Below are 26,947 nucleotides of genomic sequence, written 5' to 3'. Positions count from 1 at the left end.
GAATTGGCCCTGGTTAGTGGTGTTTGAAGTGTAAGCCATCCCAAAAGTGTAAGAATGAAATAGAATCATGATTCACTCCTTTTCTCCCACTTGTACCATTTACCAGAGTTGGCCAATAGTAGAGGTGAGCATATATTGCCTTTGTTTTAGAAGTGGATTAGGCCATGTCTACACTACCACTTATACTGGCAACATTTATATCACTCAGGGTTGTGAAAAAACAACCCCCTGAGTGACAGAAGTTTTGCTGGCATGAATGGTAGTCTGCATTGGTACAGCTATGCCACTGTGAGCTCGCTAGTGTAGACATGGCCTTAGTGAGCATTCTTCTTTGGAACCTTTTAGACCACCACCTCACATAAGTGGAGACTTACAGTATCTGCAACATGAGCTTATGCTTTACTGGTACAAATTGGCTCCACATGTCATTTTTGATTGTCACAGGAGTGTTCACACAAATTCCATTACTACTCTCAAACCAGCAGACATGCATTCAGACTCCACTACTTTTATGCACATTCACTTAGCTCACAACACTATTGTTATGTACTCTCTTGAAATGGATTCTGTTTGTGTTTCTAACAATAAATAACTTGAAAGATTTGATAGTGTCATGTAGCCACATGTGAAGAACTAAAAAATCATAAATGCATAAAAAGGCTGAAATAAATGCTAGACCAGGGAAGTAGTCTGACATTATTAAACATGATCACATTACAAGCTCCAGCTAGCAAGAGTCACGATTTGTTAGCCCAATCTTCAAAGCCATCCATTTTCCACAGAAAACAAAAGTAAAAAGAAACATGTTTTGTATTATTGCTAAATGTTATTTTGAGAGTCTATTATTGTCTCTTAGTCTCATGCTTCTTCAACTTTACTACACCATCTGGAATTATTCTTTCACCAAACTACCCTGAGGAATATGGGAACAACATGAACTGTGTGTGGTTGATTATTTCGGAGCCAGGAAGCAGGATTCATCTAATTTTCAATGATTTTGATGTGGAGCCTCAGTTTGACTACCTTTCAGTGAAGGATGATGGGATTTCTGATTTACCAGCTCTTGGCACTTTTTCTGGCAATGAGGTCCCTTCCCAGCTGGCTAGCAGTGGGCACATAGTAAGACTTGAATTTCAGTCAGATCACTCTACCACTGGAAGAGGCTTTAATATCACTTATACAAGTAAGCACCTGTTTGTCTAGTTTGATATTAAATATAACATTTTAATTAAACCCTTTCTTTGGTCACAATAATACAAAGATGAATTAAGAATGTGTGAGTTTAGACAAACAAATAATTAAATTTCCGAAGGAAAACCACTGTATGTGTGATTTTAAGATATATGAGGTATTTTATGTAAATTGCAAAAGTTATAGTATCTATATAACATAGATATGACACCCTTACTCTTTCACTGAAGATTTACTGTTTTCAGTTAGTTTTCCAACATTCTGTGTAATCTCTGATGTTTGTTTACTCTTACTATATAATCAGCTCAGAACCAATAACTCTTAATTTGAAAAATACTGAAAATAAGAAACTAGTATGATGTGTGTAAAAATGTATACTTGAATCTGTTACTTGGTAACCCCTCCTTCATATATCTATTGAAGTGCCTAAGTCTAGGGTGCTCTTTGTTGTGATGTCTGATAACAGATGCTGTCTTGTAAGTAACACTGTCACACTTGCTATAAACTACTGGCCCTTTTGGAAGTTTTGGGTGAGGTAAGGATAGAGTAGGCATGGAGACTTCCCTCTTACTCCAAGAGATGTTCCACTTAGGTCGGAGGTAAATTGGCAGTAAGGCTTGTTCTCCTGCAGCCTGTGATTTTTCCTGTCCTATGGATAAATCAGTCTAAAGGCTTTCAATATGGTGCCTTGCCAAGCACTAAATACACGTTAAAAAAATCCCACCTATTTTAAGTGTACTTTGTGTTAAAATGGGTAGATTTAATGTAGAATTTTTGATGTCATTTTTGCACAAGTAATCTGGTGCTTTTGTTCTATTTTTTTTTAAATCAGCCTTTGGTCAGAATGAGTGCCATGATCCTGGAATTCCCATAAATGGAAGACGTTTTGGAGATAGATTCCTTCTGGGAAGTTCTGTTTCTTTTCATTGTGATGACGGCTTTGTTAAAACCCAAGGCTCTGAGTCCATAACCTGCATTATGCAGGATGGAAATGTTGTGTGGAGCTCCACTGTCCCACGCTGTGAAGGTAAGGGACACACTCCTTCTTTTATAGTTACTGTCTTACATAGTATAACTATTTTATTTTTTATTGCCTTTTCACATTTAGAACATTATCAAGACTGTTTTGGTTTTTGTTTATCACTCTTTTTTACAATAGTTTCAGTGAATAGAGAATAGCATGTAATATCTCAAGACAATATACACATCTTTCAAAGAATAGAGTATCACTTGAAAACTTTTTGTTGTAAATGTGTTGAAGTTTTGACCACCACCTTTGTCTATTAGCTGTGAAAGGATATGGTAATTTAGATATATATGGCATATAATGGAATGGTGGTAGCTGCCCTATAGTTTAGACTGAAGCTAGCTTCCTATTATAAGCCTGATTTGTATATTCTACCTATAACTTCCCCAAAACAAACATATCCCCCTGAAATTTTGAATGTCACATGTTGTCATGGGGCAGTTTCCTTCATTTTTACCAAAATTCCAAGAAAAATACGTTTTAAAAATACTGGTACTTTGAAAATGTACGTGTCTGTGTGTGTGTGTGAGAGAGAGAGAGAGAAATTCCTAAATGTTCATTATGTCTCCAAAATTACTTGGCCTGAAAATTCCAACTTTGTTTTCTTAGCCTGGCCTAGGAAAAGATATTAATTAGATCAGATATACAGAACACTATCTCACTGTGCTGTGCCAAATATAATATAGAAATATAAAGTCATAATAGGCCAAATCCATTATTTTCTAATGGCTAAGTGGCAGGGCATTACACAAACTTAAGCCAAGAAGCAAGTAACTATTTTTCTTATGTAAACATTGTGGTCAAGAAGTTGCATGGCCTCTGACCTCAGATAGTTCCAGATACTCACTGATATATTTTTGTAGATATAGGGCTAGACCTTCGTGGTGTAAATCATCATAGTTCTATTGATGTCAGTGAAGCTACACTGACTTACACCAACTAAGGATCTGGCCCATATTTCTGTCAGTATTCTGGCTGTGCAAGAATTCATTTCTTGAAAGATAGTGTGCATTTTTAAGAAATTTAGAGATACTGAGAAAAGCTGGCAGCAATTTAAGATGTGTTAGATGTAAGCTTAAATGCTGCACTAGCAAGATTCATAATCTTAATAGGGCCATGTAATCAATTGCTCAATGGAGCAGTTTTTGCCTAGAGCAAGAACAGTCTATTCCGAGGGGGTTTCTTCATCAAACAAAGTTTTCTGATTTTTAAATTCTATACACATAATTGGTTCAGGATTCAATATCCTCTTCGTAAAACTTCATTAGAAAGTTTTCATTGGTGCACAAGCAAAGAAACCATGTTGAGAGCACAGGGAAAGAATGAGCAGGGAGAAACAAATACTGAAATGATTGTCTTTAAGGAAATACATCTGTAGGGTTTTATCCTTCTCCCACTGAATCTTGTAGGACATTTGTCATTGATTTCAATAGGAACAGGATTAGGGTCTTAATTCATCAATCTAAAAGACTAATAGTTTTTCAGTAAGTGCAGTTCTTTCAACTTAAAATAAAAATGTCATTTATTGAAAAGCTATTTCTTAGTGTAGATTTTTTTTTCTTCTGACAAAAGGTTTCTCTTTTCTGATGGTAGTTATAAACCAAGTGTCCATTGTTTCAGGCTAGTTTGGAGATAATCTGGTCTGATTGTGCATGCCCATGACTTGATTGAGCTACTCTGTTATGTTCTGCTTTCAAGCACATTTAGCAATCATCGTAATAAGTGATCTGTGAAAAGTTCTTCTGCACAGGATAATGCGTTATCTGGTGCAGATCAACAAAGTTTTAATAAGACTAAATTGATTTTTTTAAAAGAATATAGGATAAATTGCACTTTTTGTCAGCTTTAAGAGAGTACAGACTAGTAACATTCTGCTAGCTAATATTTCATCCATGGGCCTGAATCTGTACTTATTCGAACTAATGTAATTCAGGGAAAACTGTACTGAGATCAGTAAAACTATACTAGCATAAATCTTGAGTAAAATCAGAATAATCCCTTGTGAATTCAGTGTCTGTTACAAACAATATAGTAAAGATATGACCATTAATTCACATGTCATAGCTTCATATTATTATTAATTTGTATATGGCATTATTGGTGTTCCTGGCACTGTTTGAAGAGACTGAAGACTTGGAGTAAGATTTTGCACAGTGCATCACAGAACTCTCAGTCAAGAGGGAGGTGGAGCTAAGGTGCCTTTAAGTCATCTTTAATACCCTCCAAATCCTGGGCAGCTCCTTGGCCCTTGGTGTAACATAAACAGCCCTGGGATAGCATATCTAAATTATGGCAGCCTATCCCCTGATTCCTATGGGCTTCATTGGCTCTTGGAATCTCCCCAGAGCTGTGTGCTGTGATCCACTCTCGATAAGCTTCTCTTGCCCCCAGCCTCACCCCTAATACATACTCTACAGCACAGCTTGGGAGGGGTTTTTAGAAGACCGCCTTACAGCTTCTTCCTCAGTTCCTGTGCTGGGGCATTTCTCCCCTGTCTGGATCTGAGGTTTTTAGAGTCCTGTTACACTGCTTCCAGACCTTTTTATAAGATCTTTAAGACAAGCATTTCTACTGACTTCAATTATTACGCACCCAATAAGGTACTACTCAGTATGAACAAAGGTGGCAGAATCAGTCCCATAAATTGTGAGTCCTTGTTCTTTTATCTGTGTACCATTCCACACAAACCTATGGTGCATAGTCGAACAAAATCACTATTTATGAAGTAATGTCCTACTCCACCTACTACTCAGAAAGGTTTGAAGAATCAAGTCCTAAATGAGCTCTGACAAGACATGATGTCAGGAATTATGCCATTCAGAGAGAGGGGTGTGGGCAGGATTACTTTTCTCATATAATACATGTCATTTATTCTTGCTTTTCAGATTTTCTTAACAGTTAACTGAACAGTGTGTGTGTGTATGTGTGTGTGATTTATCAGCCCATTTAACTGTAATTTATAGGTATATATTTCACTACATATATATGCTTTTATTTCCCAGCACCATGTGGTGGACATTTGACAGGATCGAATGGGGTTATCTTGCCACCAGGATGGCCAGGATATTACAAGGACTCGCTAAATTGTGAATGGGTGATTGAAGCAAGACCAGGACATTCTATTAAGATCACCTTTGACAGGTGAGAACTAGAGAGAAGTCAAACAACAAGACCTATCTCAACACAAACACAGCACACACATGTTGAAAGCAAAAGGAAAGGAGTGGGGGATATGGAGGAACACTGCATTAGCTGCTCCTAGTAGAAATCTCTGATTTTGTGCTCTGATTTAAGAATTGTGAACTTTCAGTAGAGACACACACATGCACTGTACCAAATTCTGCTCTCATTTGTGCCAATGTAAATCTCTTGAAATCAAGCAAGTAGCATTGGATTTATAATGGTACAAGCAAGAGCAGAGCATCTGACTGAGCTACTCCAACTTTACACCAGCATTACTGGGAGAAAAATTTGATCCCCTTTCCTTGAAGGTTCAAGTTGTAAATCACTATTTTTGGTCTAGGCACTCTTTTCTTTTTTAATGGTAAAGTTTAGTTTTAGTTTAGTTTAGATGATGGGTCAGTCTTCCTGGCAGATTTACAATTAAAGACCTGTAATTCTTCGTATAGAGTTTCTTTACAACTGTTATGCTTTTGGAAGCTAATGATAGCATAATTGAGTCTGTTTCCTGTCAAGGTTCTTACTCTTTCCGCCTAACACAAGTGCTGTAATAACTATTGAACCCCAAGAAGGGTAACAAAGATATGTTGCTTGTTCATTTAGTCTTTGCTGCCCAAACAGAACAAGACTCAGTTGGAAAACCTTAGTACTTCTTAAAAAAATAATCTTGCCATACTGATATCATCTAAGGTTAATAAATTGTTCATAGATTAATAAGATCAGTATCTAACAAGGCAAAAGTATAAATTTTATAGGTAATTTAAGTATTTTCTCTAGATTTGGAAAATAGAGGATTTTATATTTTACTGTAAGTCTTACAATCCACACCTTCAGTTACCAAAATAAAATTCTCTAGCCCTTCTGACAGTGAGAACAGCATTTGATATGTAAATAAGCTCACTGGTGGTTTTGATTTTGCCAGATCAAATGCACCTTAGCAGCCCAGAGTGCATTGAAATAGTTCAGAGGTAGCAGCAAAGGATTGGATACTCCAACTTACTGTTTCATAGTGAAACCTTCTGCAGTTCAGGTCTTCTTAGTAACTCCTGCAAGGGCAATGAAAAATCATTGGCTGATTATATGTTCAGAATGAGTTGGCCTGGAAATTCTGATTTGTCTTTCATTCTGAATATGAGTGAAGGATAACAAGTTCCTTTCAGGATGCCATCCTCTGGAGGGGCTAGGCACAATACAGCAAATCAAAAACAGGAGAAGCTATGATGCAGGGAATCACGAATGCCAACACCCTCAGCAGCACAAGCTGACACAGGACTCATCCAGCCTCTTCATGACTAGCTTCCCAAATACACAACTGTTAGTGTGTTGCAACATAGATAGATATATAAATTAATGATTCAGAATAAAATAATAGACCAATCCCACTGATCAGCCAAACGAAAATCAAAACAACAGAAATGATATTGGAGAGAGGCTGTATTTGAGTAGCTGGTATATGTGTGATATAGCTTCTCTCTCTCTCTCTTTCTGATCCCCAATAAGGAGAAAATAATATCCTTGCATTGGGTGTTGTGACAAGAAAAATAACAGTTGTCTTCTTTTTGAATATTATACTTTTCTTTGGTAAAGATGGCATAGATCTTTTTTTTTCTGTTTTCTGGCCATCAGCTTTTTCAGACTCAGCTATTATATGGCTTAGTGTGATGGGTGGCAGGCAGATCATTTTGCTGTGCCCACTGGTGCATTGCTAATTACTTATGCCGGGGTTTTTATGCTGCAGTAACCTGAGACATTTAGATTATTTCCCAATGAATCATGGGAAACTTGTCTGTCCTTCTGGGACAATGGCTTTTCTCGTGTCTATGGGCCTTCTTTTGTTGAATAGGCAATAACATCTCTTATGGTAAACCAGTATTTTGCACTTGGTAATGCTCGTCTCCTGACTGTGGGGTTTACAGTTTTGGAGCAAACACTTATAAAGTTACAGAGCAAACATTTAAATATGACCTAAAAACATAGGGCGCAGATGTTATAAGAAAGATTAATGCCTGCAGCATACTACAAACATTTCATAAAGTTGAAACACTAAACATATTCTTATAACTGTAATATCTGTTTTAACAATACTAACACATAGGTGACTTGTGGATTACCAGCCCAAATTAAAGCATCACCTGGGTTTTAGCATCCAGCACCAGACAGCCTGGGTTGAAAACACCACTGAACTTGGATTAGAGAGTTTTGTGTAGGGGGCAGGGATAGATGAAGGGCAACATCCGAGTAGGAGACCAAGTTAACTCTGCAGTAAAGACAACCTCTCAGAGGCTTAGGACAATCATTTACTTACCTTTGTGACAGTTAGGAGAACATAGAGACTCCTTTAATTCTGAATGAGTTTGTTCCTCTTTTTATGGGCTTCTGAAAAGTAAGAAATATAAATTGAGTGGTAAGAGAAAACTAAGCTAAGACCTAAATATCCTTTGCCTTTTGCTGATTTTTTTGTGTGAGGGATAGTTTTTAATGGATTTATACATTCATACTAATAGATATATAAAGTATAATGGGTCTGACTGGGAAGTTTGTTCTTGTTATATCATCATTACCTACAAAACATAAAAAGAAGAACAGGAGGACTTGTGGCACCTTAGAGACTAACAAATTTATTAGAGCATAAGCTTTCGTGGACTACAGCCCACTTCTTCGGATGCATATAGAATGGAACATATATTGAGGAGATATATATACACACATACAGAGAGCATAAACAGGTGGGAGTTGTCTTACCACCTCTGAGAGGCCAATTAATTAAGAGAAAAAAAACTTTTGAAGTGATAATCAAGCTAGCCGAGTACAGACAGACAGTTAGATAACAAGTGTGAGAATACTTACAAGGGGAAATAGATTCAATGTTTGTAATGGCTCAACCATTCCCAGTCCTTATTCAAACCGGCGTTGATTGTGTCTAGTTTGCATATCAATTCTAGCTCAGCAGTTTCTCGTTGGAGTCTGTTTTTGAAGTTTTTCTGTTGTCCTCACCCACAACTATTTCACATTTGGGGACAATATATACCTTCAAGTCAGCGGCACTGCTATGGGTACCCGCATGGCCCCACAATATGCCAACATTTTTATGGCTGACTTAGAACAACGCTTCCTTAGCTCTCGTCCCCTAACGCCCCTACTCTACTTGCGCTACATTGATGACATCTTCATCATCTGGACCCATGGAAAAGAAGCCCTTGAGGAATTTCACCATGATTTCAATAATTTCCATCCCACCATCAACCTCAGCCTAGATCAATCCACACAAGCGGTCCATTTCCTGGACACTACTGTGCTAATAAGCGATGGTCACATAAATACCACCCTATACCGGAAACCTACTGACCGCTACACTTACCTACATGCCTCCAGCTTCCATCCAGGACACACCACACGATCCATTGTCTACAGCCAAGCTCTAAGATATAACCGCATTTGCTCCAATCCCTCGGATAGAGACAAGCACCTACAAGATCTCTATCAAGCATTCTTAAAACTACAATACCCACCTGCTGAAGTGAAAAAACAGATTGACAGAGCCAGACGAGTACCCAGAAGTCACCTCCTACAAGACAGGCCCAACAAAGAAAATAACAGAACACCACTAGCTGTCACCTTCAGCCCCCAATTAAAACCTCTCCAGCGCATCATCAGAGATCTACAACCTATCCTGAAAGATGATCCTTTACTCTCACAGATCTTGGGAGACAGACCTGTCCTCGCTTACAGACAACCCCCCAACCTAAAGCAAATACTCACCAGCAACCACACATCACTGAACAAAACCACTAACCCAGGAACCTATCCTTGTAACAAACCCCGATGTCAACTCTGTCCACATATCTATTCCAGTGACATCATCATAGGACCTAATCACATCAGCCATACCATCAGGGGCTCGTTCACCTGCACATCTACCAATGTGATATATGCCATCATGTGCCAGCAATGCCCCTCTGCCATGTACATTGGCCAAACCGGACAGTCTCTACGCAAAAGAATTAATGGACACAAATCTGACATCAGGAATCAAAATACTCAAAAACCAGTGGGAGAACACTTTAACCTGTCTGGTCATTCAGTGACAGACCTGCGGGTGGCTATATTACAACAGAAAAACTTCAAAAACAGACTCCAACGAGAAACTGCTGAGCTAGAATTGATATGCAAACTAGACACAATCAACGCCGGTTTGAATAAGGACTGGGAATGGTTGAGCCATTACAAACATTGAATCTATTTCCCCTTGTAAGTATTCTCACACTTGTTATCTAACTGTCTGTCTGTACTCGGCTAGCTTGATTATCACTTCAAAAGTTTTTTTTCTCTTAATTAATTGGCCTCTCAGAGGTGGTAAGACAACTCCCACCTGTTTATGCTCTCTGTATGTGTGTATATATATCTCCTCAATATATGTTCCATTCTATATGCATCCGAAGAAGTGGGCTGTAGTCCACGAAAGCTTATGCTCTAATAAATTTGTTAGTCTCTAAGGTGCCACAAGTCCTCCTGTTCTTCTTTTTGCGGATACAGACTAACACGGCTGCTATTCTGAAACCTTACAAAACATAATTCTTTCTTAACATAATTTTTGGTTACTTGTTAAATTAAAACAATTTACAAAAAAGAGTGTTATTCTCATTTGCTCGGTTGACACAATTCCACACATTCCTTATTTTCAGTCCTCTGTAACAACAAGAATTCAGTTTTCGTTCTCCCTGGCCCACTAATGATGTGTTTCTCATTTTGTTAAGACAGTTGGAGGATATTTGCTTTCAAAAACCATGTTCTTTTGTACAGGAAGACAGGGTTTCTTGCCCCCAGAGATTAAACCAATCATCTCCATAGGAGAGTTACATAAAATGTCAGTTATCGTATATTTTTCATACCTGGCCACAAAATATAAATCTTACAAAATGACAGACGTCTGTTTCTACATGAATGCTCTCAAACTGACATGTACAAGGTTCAGGTTTCCTAGTTCATAAGGCTATCTGATATAACCACAAACAGTTGAGAAAAGTGTTTGCTGTGCAGCATGCCTGCCAATACTGAGGCTAGAGATAGGACAAACCTGTGTTCATTTAATACAGGAATGACTAGCAGAGAATGATTGCATACGTAGCCACACTTCTAAGCATACTGAATTCAGATTCATGAAGCACTGTGGTCTACTGGATATGATACTAGACTGGGACATAAGAGACTTAGATTTTATAGTTAGTTAGGACCTGCTGTGTGATCTGGGGCAAATCACTTTGCAGACAGACAAAGATTTGAAGGGGCAAAAAGGCACAGAAAATGTAAAGTGATTTGCTTCAGATTGCCCAATAGGTCAGAACTGAGGGAAGAAAGGACTAGAAGAGAGGAAGAAAAAACCTGACCCTTCCTTAATTTTAATTATTTTGATGTGTCTGTAGACATTCTGAATTATATATTATCTGAAATTCTTGGTCACAGTTACATTGGAGTTCTAACATTTTCTGAAAGTTACATTTTTACTCTGTTTATACACTAATTTGGTGTGTTCCTTTTCAGATTTCAGACGGAAGTTAATTATGATACTTTGGAAGTTAGAGATGGTCCAGCAAACTCATCACCATTAATTGGAGAATATCATGGTACACAAGCACCACAGTTCCTTATCAGTACTGGCAATTACATGTATCTGCTATTCACTACGGACAATAGTCGTTCCAGCGTTGGCTTCCTAATTCACTATGAGAGTAAGTCTGAGATTTCTCTGACACATTTTTATTTAAATATTAAAAAAAAAATAGGAAACATTATATACAAATAAATTATCATAAATATATTTGCCTAAGATCAAATGATGTTTACCCCATATCTTACTTAGGAACGGATTCTGAAACCTATAATCATGTTGAAAAATTTTACTCACTGTCATGGAGTAAGGTGCTAAGCAGCAAGAACAAGGTGTCAGAATCTGGCCGTTGGATTATAAACTTTTTGAGACAGGGATCGTCTCTTCATTTTATGTGTGATATATAATAGCACAATAGGGCCATGATCCCTGATTGGCCCTCTAAGCAATACCACAATGCAAATAAATAAATGATCTCTTTGTGAATCCCACAAATAACTGTAATGATGTGATTTTTAGGGATTGTCTGTAGAGCTTTGTATACATGTCTGTATACATGTAGGTGCTCAGCATCTCTGAAAGTCAGGCTAATTTTAATGTAAGAGTATAATTTTAGGCACCTGGGTTTGAAAAATGTTGTCCTATGTAGATAGTTACATATATGTAATTATATTATGAAATCATATTTATATTTATATACTTGCAATGTATTTACACATGTGTGTATTTTGTGCAAATGTAGGCCAACACTTTCTGACCTAAAAATGACAGGGCAGACAGAGGTATCAATGTGCCTGTAATGCACAAAGTTTTATTTACACAACAGAAATCAATTGAATGCTTAAGCAGTAAGATCTTATCCAGCATGAGAATATCAAAATCTGTCCAATAATAATAATAATAATAATAATTAACAATCTTTACACTAAACATGGAACAGGACTGAAGTACCAGAAAAGCCTGAGTATTCATGGGATAAGACAATACTAAAATTCCTGTCTCCGCATAATGGCAGTTCAGCTCTGTGGCACTTTTTGTAGGAGCAGAGGTTTATCCTAATATCCCTGGCCAAAATGTCCCATCTTCTACTCTTGAACACTGTGCTGTGTTCCAGTTGACTTCAGTACTCCACTCCAGAGAGGACTCTGTTTCTTAAGGCTTGTCTGCATGGCACAGTCCGGAGTCAGAGGGGTGTGATTTGTAGAGCGCTCTAAAGTGTTGTGCTTTACATGCCCCATGTAACATAGGACTATGTTAAGGTGAACTAGGTACCTTTTAATTTGCATCATCAGAGTCTAAACTGGGCAGTTAAAATCAAGACCTGCATAGTCTGGTCTGCAGTGCCATGTAAACAAGCCCTAAGGTACTGTTTGTGTGTGTGTGTGTGTGTGTGTGTGTGTGTGTGTGTGTATAAATGTGTAGTATTATTTTCAACCATCAATATTGTCTGGAAACCTCTCTGTAATCTATAGGAAATCTAGAGCCACAGGGTTGTATGCCATAGTGTCCATTTCATGGCTCCCTCCAGACCGAAAAAGTGCTTCTGAACACTCATTTCTGATTCAGGCATGGAGGGGAGTGAGTTTGAAACTAGTGTCAGTGCTTGAGTGGGTTGTGGTATTTAGAACGGGAGCAATAGCACCAGATTGGTGGTGGCATGTTGGAGACAAAGAACAGTAGGTAGGTGTTTTTTATGGAGGGAATCAGGTCAGGTTGCTGAGTGAGAAAGGGGAGGGGGAGCAGCTACAGCTGCTTGTGAGACAGTGAAGGACAAAAGGGTTTGAGCTGAATGACTGTCTGTAGGATTTGGCCAGTGGCATTAAGAGATTAGAAATCAGGCAGTTATGAAGATCAGAGTTGAGGCACTCCAATAGCTCTGCAAACTCTTTAAATTCTAGGTCCTGAAGTGCCAACAATAGCACTTGAAAAACCAAGAGGTTATCTAAGAAATACTATATAGAGAAGTTCTGGTATCAGAATGAATCTGCCTTCAATAAAGTAAAATACTATTTCTATTTATTTGTTAGAACAATTTCTGAAAAGCTTTTAAAACCACATTGGCTTTCTGTATTAGTGGTGTTTTAGCTAGAAAAGAAACATTTAATGTAGAAGGTTATAAAAATATAACTTTAGCATTTCTATATTTTTTCTGTATGTCTCTACAGCATATATATGACTCTTCCTGCAGCATCTACAATAACAATTTTATCTCTGTTCCAGAATTAGACTGGAAAAACTAGTGCCCATTCTAGCATTTTAGTAATTCTTTCATATTGTCGATTGTTTGTTCTTTTTCTCTTTCAACACAGAAAGTACAGTACTGCAACAGTGCTGAAGCTCACTGTATTCTTATATAGGTTCAGTGCCTGGTATATTCCTAGGTAATAATGAAATACTTTGGTTTAGCAAAAATATACCAAATCTGATTAATGTTGAATCAATCTAAGTTAGATATAAGGAAGGGAAATCATAGTGTTTTGCTCTTTTTATGATAATATCTTTCTAGTGATCTACATTAAGTTTATAAGTTTAGGTAGAAAAGTGGCATTATGCCTATTATATTTTTATTGTTACACAGAAAGCTTTGAAGAATAGTATTTCTTGTGGGTGGGTGGGTGAGGGGTGTACAGATTTACAAAGACACAATATGGAGTTTATAAAGCACTGGTTTTCAATAGGTATGCAAAGTATGAAATCTATTTCTATTACAGTTGTCACTCTTTAAAATATTCATCATGGTTTAATGCAAATTTTGAACTGTATTTGCACTTTTCTCTGAACTTAGAATAAGAAATACTACAAATGTTATAATAGACTGAACTACTGCAATAAATGGCCAGCTTTTAATAACAATATGACACCCCGCAGGGTACAGTCTGGGGTAGAGGCTGCACCCTTTTTTCTGATACATCTCTCACCACTGTAGTTCATGTCTTTGTCACCTCCTAATTTGATTAAAGCAATATGCTCTATGAGGGACTATCTTAAATTCTTTCAGAAACTAAAGCTTGTGTAAAATGCAGCAACCTGCTTTTTGCCAGCTTGTCGAGTGTTTCACCATAAGCATATTAAAGTAGTGCTTCTTGATTTCCAGTGGCTATCTATAGATTTCCAGATGGAATTTAAGGTGTTTAAATAAAGTGTTGCTATTGACCTTAAAAGCCCTAAATGGCTTTGGATCTACCTACCCGAGAACTTGGGAACATTATAACAATACCATACTGTTGTATGGGTATAACTCCCCACGTGGGCTTTCATATTCTGGATTTAGAATGCCTTGTTTAATTTTAGTTTGTCACTTTGGAAGAGGTTTTCTTTTCTTTTTTTTTTTATCTTATTCTGGAATAGGTGCTTCCTCACGAGAAGTTACACTGGTATAAATACATTGATGTAACTATAATAATATAACTATATTGGTATAACTCTCCCTATAGACAAGCCCTGAGAGATTTCTTCTTGGCCCTGCCATGTTGCTGCAGGTGTGATCTGCAGTGTGCTCATACTCAATGCCCCTCAATATAAAAGAGAGAGGGCTTCTGCGGAGGGGCCAGGGGTAGTGCACTTTATAAGGGTCCCTTTCCTTGCAATATACCTTCCTTCTTGACCTGAAATAGCTTGAATCTATTGACTTGCAGAACGTGGTGGAAGGCCCATATGTTTAAGAAGGCAGTGGAAGAACTAAACCCAGCTTGAGGTGTTTTGTAGAGGAAAAGTGGGGGACTTCTTTCATTACATTCAAGTTGCAAAGTTATTTGATTATTGCTGTAATTTCTGAGATTGGTGGTGTTTTTTTCTTCCATATTAAAACACATTAATTTATTGTATTTGTAACCATGTCAAAAGTTTACATAGGTGAGTCTCCTTAAAAAAAAAAAAAGAAAACCAATAAATAATTAAAGAATAAAGTTTGGGACCTACTCTATCCTGGATCATTACATAATTTTGACCAGCTTTATTATTAATATGAATATTCTGATATTCTCTTTTTCAGTTATAAAAAAATGAATTCTTGACCACAGGTAGCATCAGTTTTTCAAAGCTGTTTCTTGAAGTAGTCTGCAAAAATTGATATAGTGAAATATTAGTGCACAGGGACCCAAGAAGCTGGGCTAGGTCTTTTGAGAGTACAAAATTATACAGGGCTAATAAATGATCCTAGTCTTCTTTTATATACAAATCCCATAGATAGCATTTGAACAAAGATATTCTTTTGATATCAAAAGCAGCAGAACTCCAACTTGCAAAGTTTTTCACATGGGCTCCTGTTAAGCACAGATCAGAGCCATAAATGAAGCATTTTTTTCTTCCTTTAAAGGTTACCTGCAAACAAAACGGGTTTGCTTTTAGTTGTATGAAGTAGGTATGAACACTTATTTTTCCTTCTCCCATAGCTATCTATATCTATCTAGGTAGCTAGATAGATATCTATAAAACTTCAGAAATATCAGGAATATCAAATCTATTTTCCTTGTTTTTGCTGGAGGACCAAATACTTGGAGTGAGACTTTCTGAGCCCAGCACTTTCAATCTTTCAGAAAGATTTTTTTTTCTCCTAACAATTTGCCAGGCATTTGAGTTAAACCTGCATTAGCAAAAATTAGCAAAAAGCAGTTTTAAAAAGTTTTACTAAAACTCCCTTCCCTTCTAGCTTGTTCATGTGCCACTTTTAGTATATTTGATATGATAATGCCACCAGCTGTCCATATTTTTTCAGAGCAGGGCTCTCATTGGTGAACCTTATCAGGTCAAGAGATGTGTGCAGGAGGCAATGGATGAGGAGGGAAGAAAGAAGCATAGGTTTAGGGGCTGGTTGGTAATGCATTTCAGCAATCTGCAGTCAGAAATGCCAGCCATCTATCCAAAGAACTACAGACTATGCCCCAGAAACAGATCTGCGGAGAGGTAGGGAACAGGTTTCCGGATCAGGGGTCCCTTATGCCTGGCCTATATCCATTCCTCATGACAATCAGGGGCTGGCTGGATTCTCTATGTGAGGCATGGAGCCAGAGAAGTACTGTAGAAGATCTTGAACACGTGGCATACACAGTATATTTGTCAGCTTTTCTTGGTGTATGTGAAAAAGGGTTTGGCAAAGGAGGAGAATATTTTTTTTCCTATTTAATTGTAATATTTCAAAAGTGGTTTGGGTCCAGGGTATCACAATAATAGGTGTGTCATATTTTGAGTTCCTGTCAACTGCTGCAAAAAAGTGTCAGGGCTAAATTTAAAAACAAAACAAAAAAGAGAGTAATTGTTTTTCTTCTGGAAATGTTAATACGTATTTTATCCAGAAATGCCATGGGAAATTCAGTTGTTTTCTAAACAATATTTGTAGTAAATCGGAAGACTGAACTCAATCATTAAAATGTGAAATTTAGGTATCTTAATACCGCGTAAGTGAAAAATTAAAACTTTAGTAAGTTGATACTGATGCTACCATAATATTAATTAAAGTAAAATATCATCAGAATAAAGCCTTAAATAAAAATGTGAGTCTCTAAGACTGAATATATAGAAAACTACTTAAGATCTGTAGATAATTCATTAACTCCAAATCTTTAATATCTGTATTCTGGCCTTTTGATGTCATTTATTAATATGTCTTATGGAAAATTAATGAAATGCCTTGTAGACTGACTACTATGTATCTCAACCAAAATGTTAGTACAGTGTCTGTATGTTTCTTAGGTAAAACTACTGGTAAATATTTCAACATTGTCAGGAACAAATGATGTGCATTTTTGTGATCTTTAAAAACTCTTGCCCCACTTTGCTCTCTTGGGTCTCTCAGTTGCCCCTTGGTAAATTGCCCACTTTTGCAACTCACCCTTCTTTGGGCTGGATCCCTCCCGCCTAGCCCGTTCAGACCAAAACAAAGGTAGGTGCTGATGTCCATTGACTCTTGTGACTTGTAGCCCTCTGCACAGGTTACCTGGAAGGATATTTCTTCTTGGAAAGAGAATACAGAGTAATTCTCTAAGACAAATCAACAGTTAATATAATATGATATAAGGAGATATACCTATCTCATAGAATTGGAAGGGACACTGAAAGGTCGAATCCAGCCCCCTGCTTTCACTAGCAGGACCAAGTACTGATTTTGCCCCAGATCCCTAAGTGGCCCCCTAAAGGATTGAATTCTCAACCCTGGGTTTAGCAGGCCAATGCTCAAACCACTGAGCTATCCCTTCCCATCCTTTTTTTTTTTTTTTTTTTTAAGTGCAAGGTTTTTTTTTTCTTGTTTGCTTGTTCTTTTTTTTCCCATTTAAAAGTTCAGAAGCTGTTTTTTTAATTAGGGTTTTATCAATTCCTTTGTCTTAAGAGTATATATAACAGTTTCTAGATGGCTTGATTACCTGCCTCCACACCATGCATGCAACTAAAGATCACTTGAACATGTTCTGAGAAACTCCAGGCTGGACAATCAAATGTGAGTGGCATCAGCTCTTCCATTTTTTGGGTGAACAGACCCATGAATCTTGGGTATGTTCACACAGCTAAAAGAAAAAAAAATGAGGGGGGCAGGGTCTCTGAGCCAAAACCTCTACACTGCTGATTTTAGCCCCACAGGGGGATCACCGGTTTCAGCCACAGCACTCCCTCCATAGCTAAACCCCTGAGCCATGGCACTCCTCCCCCCCGCCAGCTGAAACCAGGAGCGGAGCTCCGGGGAGTCCTGAGCCCCCACGGGGCAGAAGCTGGGAACGGAGCTGTGGGGCTGAAGCCCTAAGTCATGGTTCCCTCTCCCCCCCTGTGAGGCTGAAGCCAGGACCGGAGCTGTGGGGCTGAAGCCCAAGAACTCCCCCCAGGTCTAAAGCCCTGAGCCCTCGTGCTCCCATGGGGCAGAAGTCCTGAGCCCCCCCACCCAGAGCCACACTGCCCCCAGGATCAGAAGCTCTGACTCCACCCTGCTGCAACTAACAATTAAATGATTAAGAGCTTGAATGTAAACAAAATATTTCTGATAGAGCTAATATGGAAAATAATGTAAGGTGAGTCCATGTTAGGATTGCCCTAGTTTTCATTATTCATATAATAAATTGTTTTTCATGCCCAATGTAAATAGACATCAGTGAAAAATTTAAGATCTGCAGATTTTTTCCTCCTCAAATACTGAGGGTATGTCTACACTATGAAATTAGGTCGAATTTATAGAAGCTGGTTTTATAGAAATCGGTTGTATACAGACGATTGTGTGTGTCCCCACATAAAATGCTCTAAGTGCATTAAGTTGGTGGACCGCGTCCACAGTACCAAGGCTAGCGTCGACTTCCGGAGCATTGCACTGTGGGTAGCTATCCCACAGTTCCCGCAGTCTCCGCCGCCCATTGGAATTCTGGGTTGAGATCCCAATGCCTGAATGATGCAAAACAGTGTCGCGGGGGGTTCTGGGTACATGTCGTCAGGCACCTCCCCCTCCGTCCGAGCAACGGCAGACAATCGATTCGCGCCTTTTTACCTGGATTACCTGTGCAGACAACATACCACGGCAAGCCTGGAGCCCGCTCAGCTCAGCTCAGCTCACCGTCACCATATGTCCTCTGGGTGCCGGCAGACGTGGTACTGCATTGCTACACAGCAGCAGCTAATTGCCTTTTGGCAGTAGACGGTGCAGTATGACTGGTAGCCTTCATCGGCGATCTGGGTGCTGGCAGATGTGGGGCTGGCAGACGAGGGGCTGCATTGCACACAACAGCAGCCCCTTGCTTTTTGGTAGAAGATGGTATATTATGACTGGTATCCGTCGTCATCGTACTGCAGTGGTTGTCAATCATGGGCACCTGGGCAGACATGCTCAGTCCTATCGAACTGTCTTGATGATGATGGCTATCAGTCGTAGTATGCTATTTTCTGCCAAGCGCCCAGTATTTTCTGCCAAGCACCCAGAAGATGCCGAGGGCTATCAGTCATGCTGCACCGTCGTCTGCCAGCTTAAGATGTAAAAAATAGATTTGTTCTGTATTCATTTGCTTCCCCCTCCCTCCGTGAAATCAACGGCCCACTAAACAGAGGGTTTTGAGTTCAATCTTGGGGGGGGCATTCTGTGTGACAGTTGTTTGTGTTTCTCCCTGATGCACAGCCACCTTTGTTGATTTTAATTCCCTGTACCTGTACGCCATGTCGTCACTCGCCCCTCCCTCCGTCCCTCCGTCCATCAGATACTAGTTTCGCACCTTTTTTAAGACCAGATACCATAGCACTGGGATCATGGAGCCCGCTCAGATCACCGCGGCAGTTATGAGCACTATGAACACCACGCGCATTGTCTTGGAGTATATGCAGAGCCAGGACATGCCAAAGCAAAACCAGGACCAGCCGAGGAGGCGATTGCAGCACGGCGATGAGAGTGATGAGGAAATTGACATGGACATAGACCTCTCACAAGGCACAGGCCCCAGCAATGTGCAAATCATGGTGTTACTGGGGCAGGTTCATGCCATGGAACGCCGATTCTGGGCCCAGGAAACCAGCGTAGACTGGTGGGACCGCATCGTGCTGCAGGTGTGGGACGATTCCCAGTGGCTGCAAAACTTTCGCATGCGTAAGGGCACTTTCATGGAACTTTGTGACTTGCTTTCCCCTGCCCTGAAGTGCCAGAATACCAGGATGAGAGCAGCCCTCACAGTTGAGAAGCGAGTGGCGATAGCCCTGTGGAAGCTTGCAACGCCAGACAGCTACCGGTCAGTCGGGAATCAATTTGGAGTGGGCAAATCTACTGTGGGGGCTGCTGTGATCCAAGTTGCCAGAGCAATGAAAAACCTGGTGATATCAAGGGTAGTGACTCTGGGAAATGTGCAGGCCATAGTGGATGGCTTTGCTGCAATGGGATTCCCAAACTGTGGTGGGGCCATAGACGGAACCCATATCTCTATCTTGGCACCGGAGCACCAATCCACCGAGTACATAAACTGCAAGGGGTACTTTTCAATGGTGCTGCAAGCCCTGGTGGATCACAAGGGACGTTTCACCAACATCAACGTGGGATGGTCGGGAAAGGTACATGATGCTCGCATCTTCAGGCACTCTGGTCTGTTTCGAAAGCTGGAGGAAGTGACTTTCTTCCAGGACCAGAAAATAACCTTTGGAGATGTTGAAATGCCTATAGTTATCCTTGGGGACCCAGCCTACCCCTTAATGCCATGGCTTATGAAGCCGTACACAGGCAGCCTGGACAGTAGTCAGGACCTGTTCAACTACAGGGTGAGCAAGTGCCGAATGGTGGTGGAATGTGCATTTGGACGTTTAAAAGCGCGCTGGCGCAGCTTACTGACTCACTCAGACCTCAGCGAAAAGAATATCCCCATTGTTATTGCTGCTTGCTGTGCGCTCCACAATATCTGTGAGAGTAAGGGGGAGACATTTATGGCGGGGTGGGAGGTTGAGGCACATCGCCTGGCCGCTGATTATGCGTAGCCATACACCAGGGCGATTAGAAGAGCACAGCAGGGCGCGGTGCGCATCAGAGAAGCTTTGAAAATGAGTTTTGTGACTGGCCAGGCTGCGGTGTGAAACTTCTGTTTGTTTCTCCTTGATGAACCCTCCGCCCCACCCCCTCACTCGGTTCACTCTACTTCCCTGTAAACCAACCACCCCTCCCTCCCCTCCCACTTCGAGCACCGCTTGCAGAGGCAATAAAGTCATTGTTACTTCACATTCATGCATTCTTTATTCATTCATCACACAACTAGGGGGATAATTGCCAAGGTAGCCCGGGATGGATGTGGGAGGAGGGAAGGAAAAGGACACACTGCAGTTTAAAACTTTAAATCTTATTGAAGGCGGGCCTTCTGATGCTTGGGCAATCATCTGGGGTGGAGTGACTGGGTGGCCGGAGGCCCCCCCACCGTGTTCTTGGGCATCTGGGTGAGGAGGCTATGGAACTTGGGGAGGAGGGCTGTTGGTTACACAGGGGCTGTAGCGGTGGTCTCTGCTCCTGCTGCCTTTCCTGCAGCTCAACCATACGCTGGAGCATATCAGTTTGATGCTCCAGCAGCCGGAGCATCGACTCTTGCCTTCTGTCTGCAAGCTGACGCCACGTATTATCTTCAGCCTGCCACTTGCTCTGTTCATCCTGCGATTCAGCCCGCCACCTCTCCTCTCGTTCATACTGTGCTTTTCTGTAGTCTGACGTTGACTGCCTCCATGCATTCTGCTGTGCTCTTTCAGCGTGGGAGGACATCTGGAGCTCCGTGAACATGTCATCCCGAGTCCGCCGTTTTCTCCTTCTAATCTTCACTAGCCTCTGTGAAGGAGAAACATTTGCAGCTGGTGGAGGAGAAGGGACAGGTGGTTAAAAAAGACACATTTTAGAGAACAATGGGTACACTCTTTGACGTTAAATTTTGCTGTTCACATTACACAGCACATGTGCTTTCATTACAAGGTCGCATTTTTCCTCTTATATTGAGGGCCTGACGGTTTGGTATGAGAGATCACTCACGCAGTGCCAGGCAACAGATTTCGGCTTGCAGGCAGCCATGGTAAGCCACAGTCTTTTGGCGTTTTTAACCTTCTTAACACGTGGGAATGGTTTCAGACAGTAGCGCCCTCATTTCCCATACCAAGCACCCGTTGGGTTGGCCATTTAAAATGGGTTTGCAATGTAAAAGGAGGGGCTGCAGTTCCCGGGTTAACATGCAGCACAAACCCAACTAACCCCCCTCCGCACCCCACCCAATTCTCTGTGATGATCACTTCACCGCTCCCCCCCACCACGTGGCTAACAGCGGGGAACGGGCACCTCTGAATGTCCCCTTAATAAAATCACCCCATTTCAACCAGGTGACCATGAATGATATCACTCTCCTGAGGATAACAAAGAGCGATAAGGAATGGATGTTGTCTGCATGTCAGCAAACACCGGGACCATACGCTGCCATGCTTTGTTATGCAATGATTCCAGACTACGTGCTACTGGCCTGGCGTGGTAAAGTGTCCTACCATGGTGGACAGGATAAGGCAGCCCTCCCCAGAAACCTTTTGCAAAGGCTTTGGGAGTACATGAAGGAGAGCTTTCTGGAGATGTCCCTAGAGGATTTCCGCTCCATCCCCATACACGTTAACAGACTTTTCCAGTAGCTGTACTGGCTGCGATTGCCAGGGCAAATTAATCATTAAACACGCTTGCTTTTAAACCATGTGTAATATTTACAAAGGTACACTCACCAGAGGTTCCCTATATGCCCTCAGGGTCTGGGACCATGCCTTGGGTGAGTTTGGGGGTTACTGGCTCCAGGTCCAGGGTGATAAACATATCCTGGCTGTTGGGGAAACTGGTTTCTCCGCTTCCTTGCTGCTGTGAGCTATCTACATTATCTTCATCCTCCTCTTCCTCGTACCCCGAACCCTCTTCCCTGTGTGTTTCTACAGTGATGGAGTCATAGCACACGGTTGGGGTAGTGGTGGCTGCACCTCCTAGCATGGCATGCAGCTCCGCGTAGAAGCGGCATGTTTGCGGCTCTGCCCTGGACCTTCCATTTGCCTCTCTGGCTTTGTGGTAGGCTTGCCTTAGCTCCTTAATTTTCACGTGGCACTGCTGTGCGCCGCTGTTATGGCCTCTGTCCTTCATGGCCTTGGAGACCTTTTCTAATATTTTGCCATTTCGTTTACTGCTACGGAGTTCAGCTAGCACTGATTCATCTCCCCATATGGCGAGCAGATCCCGTACCTCCCATTCAGTTCATGCTGGAGCTCTTTTGCGATCCTGGGACTCCATCATGGTTACGTGTGCTGCTGAGCTCTGCGTGGTCACCTGTACTCTGCACGCTGGGAAAACAGGAAATGAAATTCAAACATTCGCGGGGCTTTTCCTGTCTACCTGGTCAGTGCATCAGAGTTGAGAGTGCTGTCCAGAGCGGTCACAATGAAGCACTGTGGGATAGCTCCCGGAGGCCAATAAGGTCGAATTCCATCCACACTACCCCAATTCCGACCCGCTAAGGCCGATTTTATCGCTAATCCCCTCGTCGGAGGTGGAGTAAAGAAACCGGTTTAAAGGGCCCCTTAAGTCGAAAGAAAGGGCTTCGTCGTGTGAACGTGTCCAGGCTTAATTCGATTTAACGCTGCTAAAGTCGACCTAAACTCGTAGTGTAGGCCAGGCCTTAGAGAGTTACAAATTTGTAGAGTTTCTTCAAGAGGTTTTCCATTTTTGTGTGTGCTTGTTTCTTTTTTTATTTACCTAATTCTGCTCTTGTGATTTAATACCAGATATTGTAAAGAACAAGATTACTCTAATATAAGGTAAATAGATACAGGGCACATGGGAAGGGCAGTATTAGGAAGATTTTCTTTGTGCTGTGCCTATTTTTAGGAAAAATAATGGACTTCAGTCTCCAAGACTGTCATCCCATGACCTTTCTGGAGTATTAAATTCACTAAAAACAGATAGCAAACAAACAAAGTTCACTCTAATACCCACACACTCACACCAGTTTAATAAGTTCAGTGTGTAACATTAAAATACCTTTGCATGCTGCCTTCATATTATAACAACAAATTCCTGTTTCCACTTTAGAGCTCAAATGATTAAACCCGTTACTAAAATAATTTATTTTAGTTCCAAGTCATTAAAGAATGTTTAATTGAATCAGTAATGAAGCATCTCTATAGCCAACACAACAAAAAAGTTGAAAAATGTCTAAATGCCAGCATCAACACACCTCTTTAAAATGCCATACCAACGCTTGAGTTCTAAAGATCACTGTCTGTGTTTTGCAGTGATACTAATCATTAACTAAAATCCCATATGTTTTGGGGGAGATATTGGTGTTTCAACAGACATCAGCATTTTTTGAGAAATGGAAGCTAAGTTATAAATGTTAATGTCTGGGAAGCTAAAAAGATATTGTGGTTTTAAAAACCTACTCAAGAAGGGGAATTATTTTATGGATAATCAAGATCCCCATATTCAGAGTTTAAATGTATTCTTTTAAAAATACCTTATGAATAGCTTGCCATTTCTCTTCTTGCACCTCTTCGGATACATCTATATCTTTGTCCATTCCTCTTCCTGCTTTTGTTTTTTGTCCTTCAAAGATAGTCTCTTTCAGAAAGAAAGCACAATTAACTTAAGTTAGCCATCTCATTATAAAATCCTAATGGAGACAAGACATAGAGTAATTTTACCTCAGTTTAGCTAGTGGAGGTAAACCCTGGACATTTCCCCCTACCCTGCCCCCACAAACTCACTTCCCCCTGTATTTACCTCAATGTGGTACACTGAGATTAAATACCCTCTTCTTTGTCTCCATTTGGATTTTACAGCCAAATAGCTATTTCAAATTAGTTATCTTGTAAAAACAGTTTTTCCTAGTGAAGACAAGCCCAGTGGCCCTTTTGTAAGACAAAAGGAAGCCTACTTGAATTCAGATATCAACAACCTTATTCCATCAGCATGAAGGATCAAGTGTGTTCTTCTTAATGACACATCCATTTTCAATGCACTTGTGTTGTACCACTAGCCAGTAAGTATTCCATTCATTTTATTTGACACTGGACTGGGTAGATCTTAGTCAATGTTTACCTCATGTGTGTTGACTCTCTTTTCCTCCCCCAAATCCATCTCAAATATGATTTAATGCAATAGGCGTTTGTTTAATATTGCCACCACTACAGTATTTGCTGAGATTATGGGTGAAATCATGAGCCCAAAGAAGGCAATGGGAGTTTGCCAGGATTTCACCCAAGACTATAATATCCAGCAGTAACTTAGCTCACTAAAACTACAAAACCATTTGAGTTCATGTGGCAATGTGTGTTTTGGTTATTTGAATTATATGTGTTCAAAAGAATGGGGTTTCTAATACGTTCACAGTCAACTGTTAAATATGTAGAGAGAGTTAAACTACTCTTTTCAGAACTTGAATCCACAGTGCATTGCTCTGATACCAGTGTTTAATAAGATATATCAACTTACTACTAAGTAAGATATATCAACTTATTACTGCTTTTGTTTACTCCATTAGCTCAAGTGGCAGAGGTCTAATCCTGCTGACGAACTATGCGGGTGTGCATATAATGCTACAATATGATGGAATTTTTGGTTCTTTCAGTTTGCTTTTTAGAAGACCTTTGAAATTAGACACAGAAAATAACAATTATGTAAGAAGAACATTATCCAGGTTGAAAAGGCAAACACTGAAAAGATAAGGAATGCTACAATTATGGTTGCCTGTGCAACCTTAATTTGGCCTCCTTTTGTATGGATGCATTATGATGCAGACTTTAATTACATGATCACATTCTATTTTTTCAACAGGCAACCCTAATGTTGGCATTTTCTAACTTTTGAGTGCTTGAATTTGCAAACTTAATGTTGTTGTAATTGTTATTAGTTTTCTGTTATTAGCAGGGTATGTCCAGACTACCCGCCGTATCGGCGGATAGCGATTGATTTATTGGGGATCGATATATTGCGTCTCGTTAAGACGCGATATATCGATCCCCGAACGTACTCCCCATCGACTCCGGAACTCCACCGGAGCGAGCAGCGATGGGGGAGCCGCGGCTGTCGATCCTGCGCCGTGCGGACCCCAGGTAAATCGATCTAAGATACTTCGACTTCAGCTACGCTATTCACGTAGCTGAAGTTGCACATCTTAGATCGATCCCCCCCCCCCACACACACACACAGTGTAGACCAGCCCTCAGTGTCTGATTTTAAAGCCCACTGAATTCAGTAGAAAGACTCCCATTGAGCCTAATAGGCTGTGGATTAGGCCCAGGTCAGACGGGAATTTGGAGCTACTAGATCTACAAGAAAACAATGTAGATGTTTTGGTGGAATCAGAGTGGGGGTGGATGAGGAGAGGGGCCAGTGAAATAGTAGAGTAAAGGAAATAAAAATTTAGAGATAAGAAAAGAAGAAAAAAAACCTACAGAAGTTATTCTCACCTTCTCACTAGGCATGTTTTGCTGTGCTCATTCAGACTTTTAGCTTATACTCTGTTTGCTCTGCCTTTCTTTTTGTCAGTATGGAATAAAAATACATTTTAAAGCTTTAATTATTTGATACTCCAGTTGGCCTTGGTCCTTTTTTATGTTTTAAGTCTCAGAAATGAAAAACTGTCTTTGGCTTGAGACATTGACAGCATTTACAAGAGATTCGGATGCCACATCACAGACCAGAAATTATTTCCAAATATTTTATTGGGAATACAGGATGTTTCTTCATCCTCTGTTACCCTTCTCTTTCTGTTTTTTTTTCCCAGTAATTTCACTAAATTTGTATATTTCAGGTGTTACACTGGAATCAGATTCCTGCCTTGACCCAGGGATTCCTGTGAATGGCCATCGCCATGGTAATAACTTCAGTGTCCGATCTGTAGTAACTTTTAGCTGTGATCCAGGATATACACTGAGTGATGAGGAACCACTCATATGTGAAAGAAATCATCAGTGGAATCATGCATTACCCAGCTGTGATGGTAGGTACCCTATGCTTTAAATGACAATGTAAAAATCCAAGCAAGTGACTCTTTTCTGATTAATAACTAACCATGTCATTACTGCTGTTACCCTCCCTTCCATCACACCAGAGTCCAAATATTTTTAAAATGATTCTATTAATAATTGAAGCAATACTTAATATTTCTAGATTGCCTTTCAAGTAAGGAACTTAATATTATTTACAAATAGTTTAATTTGCAAATTGTAATCAATTAATGAATCACATCCCTGTGAGTTAGGTAAGTATTATCTTCATTTTACAGATGTGTGTGCTCTGAAATGCAGACAGATTCTGTGACATGTTGAAGCAAAAGTTCTGGGAATAGAAAGAAGGGGCGAAATACTGGTCCCATGGAAGTCCATGAGAGTTTTGCCATTGACTTCAGTGGGGCCGGGATTTCAACCCAGAGTCCTGACACCGAGTTCTCTGCTCTAATTAACACCACTTCCTTGTTGTAATGTCACAACATACAAAATAAGTTGACCAAGTTTGTGAG

General features: G+C 40.3%; 1 protein-coding gene across 5 annotated transcripts in view; it reads left to right on the top strand.

The window, feature by feature from the left end:
- CSMD1 (CUB and Sushi multiple domains 1) overlaps positions 1–26,947 on the top strand; it is a 1,932,406-nt gene that overhangs the window by 1,430,269 nt on the left and 475,190 nt on the right. For all 5 annotated transcript variants that reach the window (XM_008163737.4, XM_005289701.5, XM_065587776.1 and 2 more), the window contains 5 exons: positions 857–1,183; positions 2,024–2,218; positions 5,221–5,359; positions 10,937–11,124; positions 26,240–26,428. In XM_008163737.4, coding sequence (XP_008161959.2) covers positions 857–1,183; positions 2,024–2,218; positions 5,221–5,359; positions 10,937–11,124; positions 26,240–26,428 — 1,038 coding nt within the window. The remainder of the gene's footprint in view (positions 1–856; positions 1,184–2,023; positions 2,219–5,220; positions 5,360–10,936; positions 11,125–26,239; positions 26,429–26,947) is intronic.

The sequence above is a fragment of the Chrysemys picta genome, chromosome 3 (genome assembly GCF_011386835.1).
Source record: "Chrysemys picta bellii isolate R12L10 chromosome 3, ASM1138683v2, whole genome shotgun sequence".
In the NCBI taxonomy this organism is placed as follows: domain Eukaryota; kingdom Metazoa; phylum Chordata; order Testudines; family Emydidae; genus Chrysemys; species Chrysemys picta.
The sequence above is the reverse complement of the archived record's forward strand: the minus strand, read 5'-3'. Positions and strand labels throughout refer to the sequence as shown.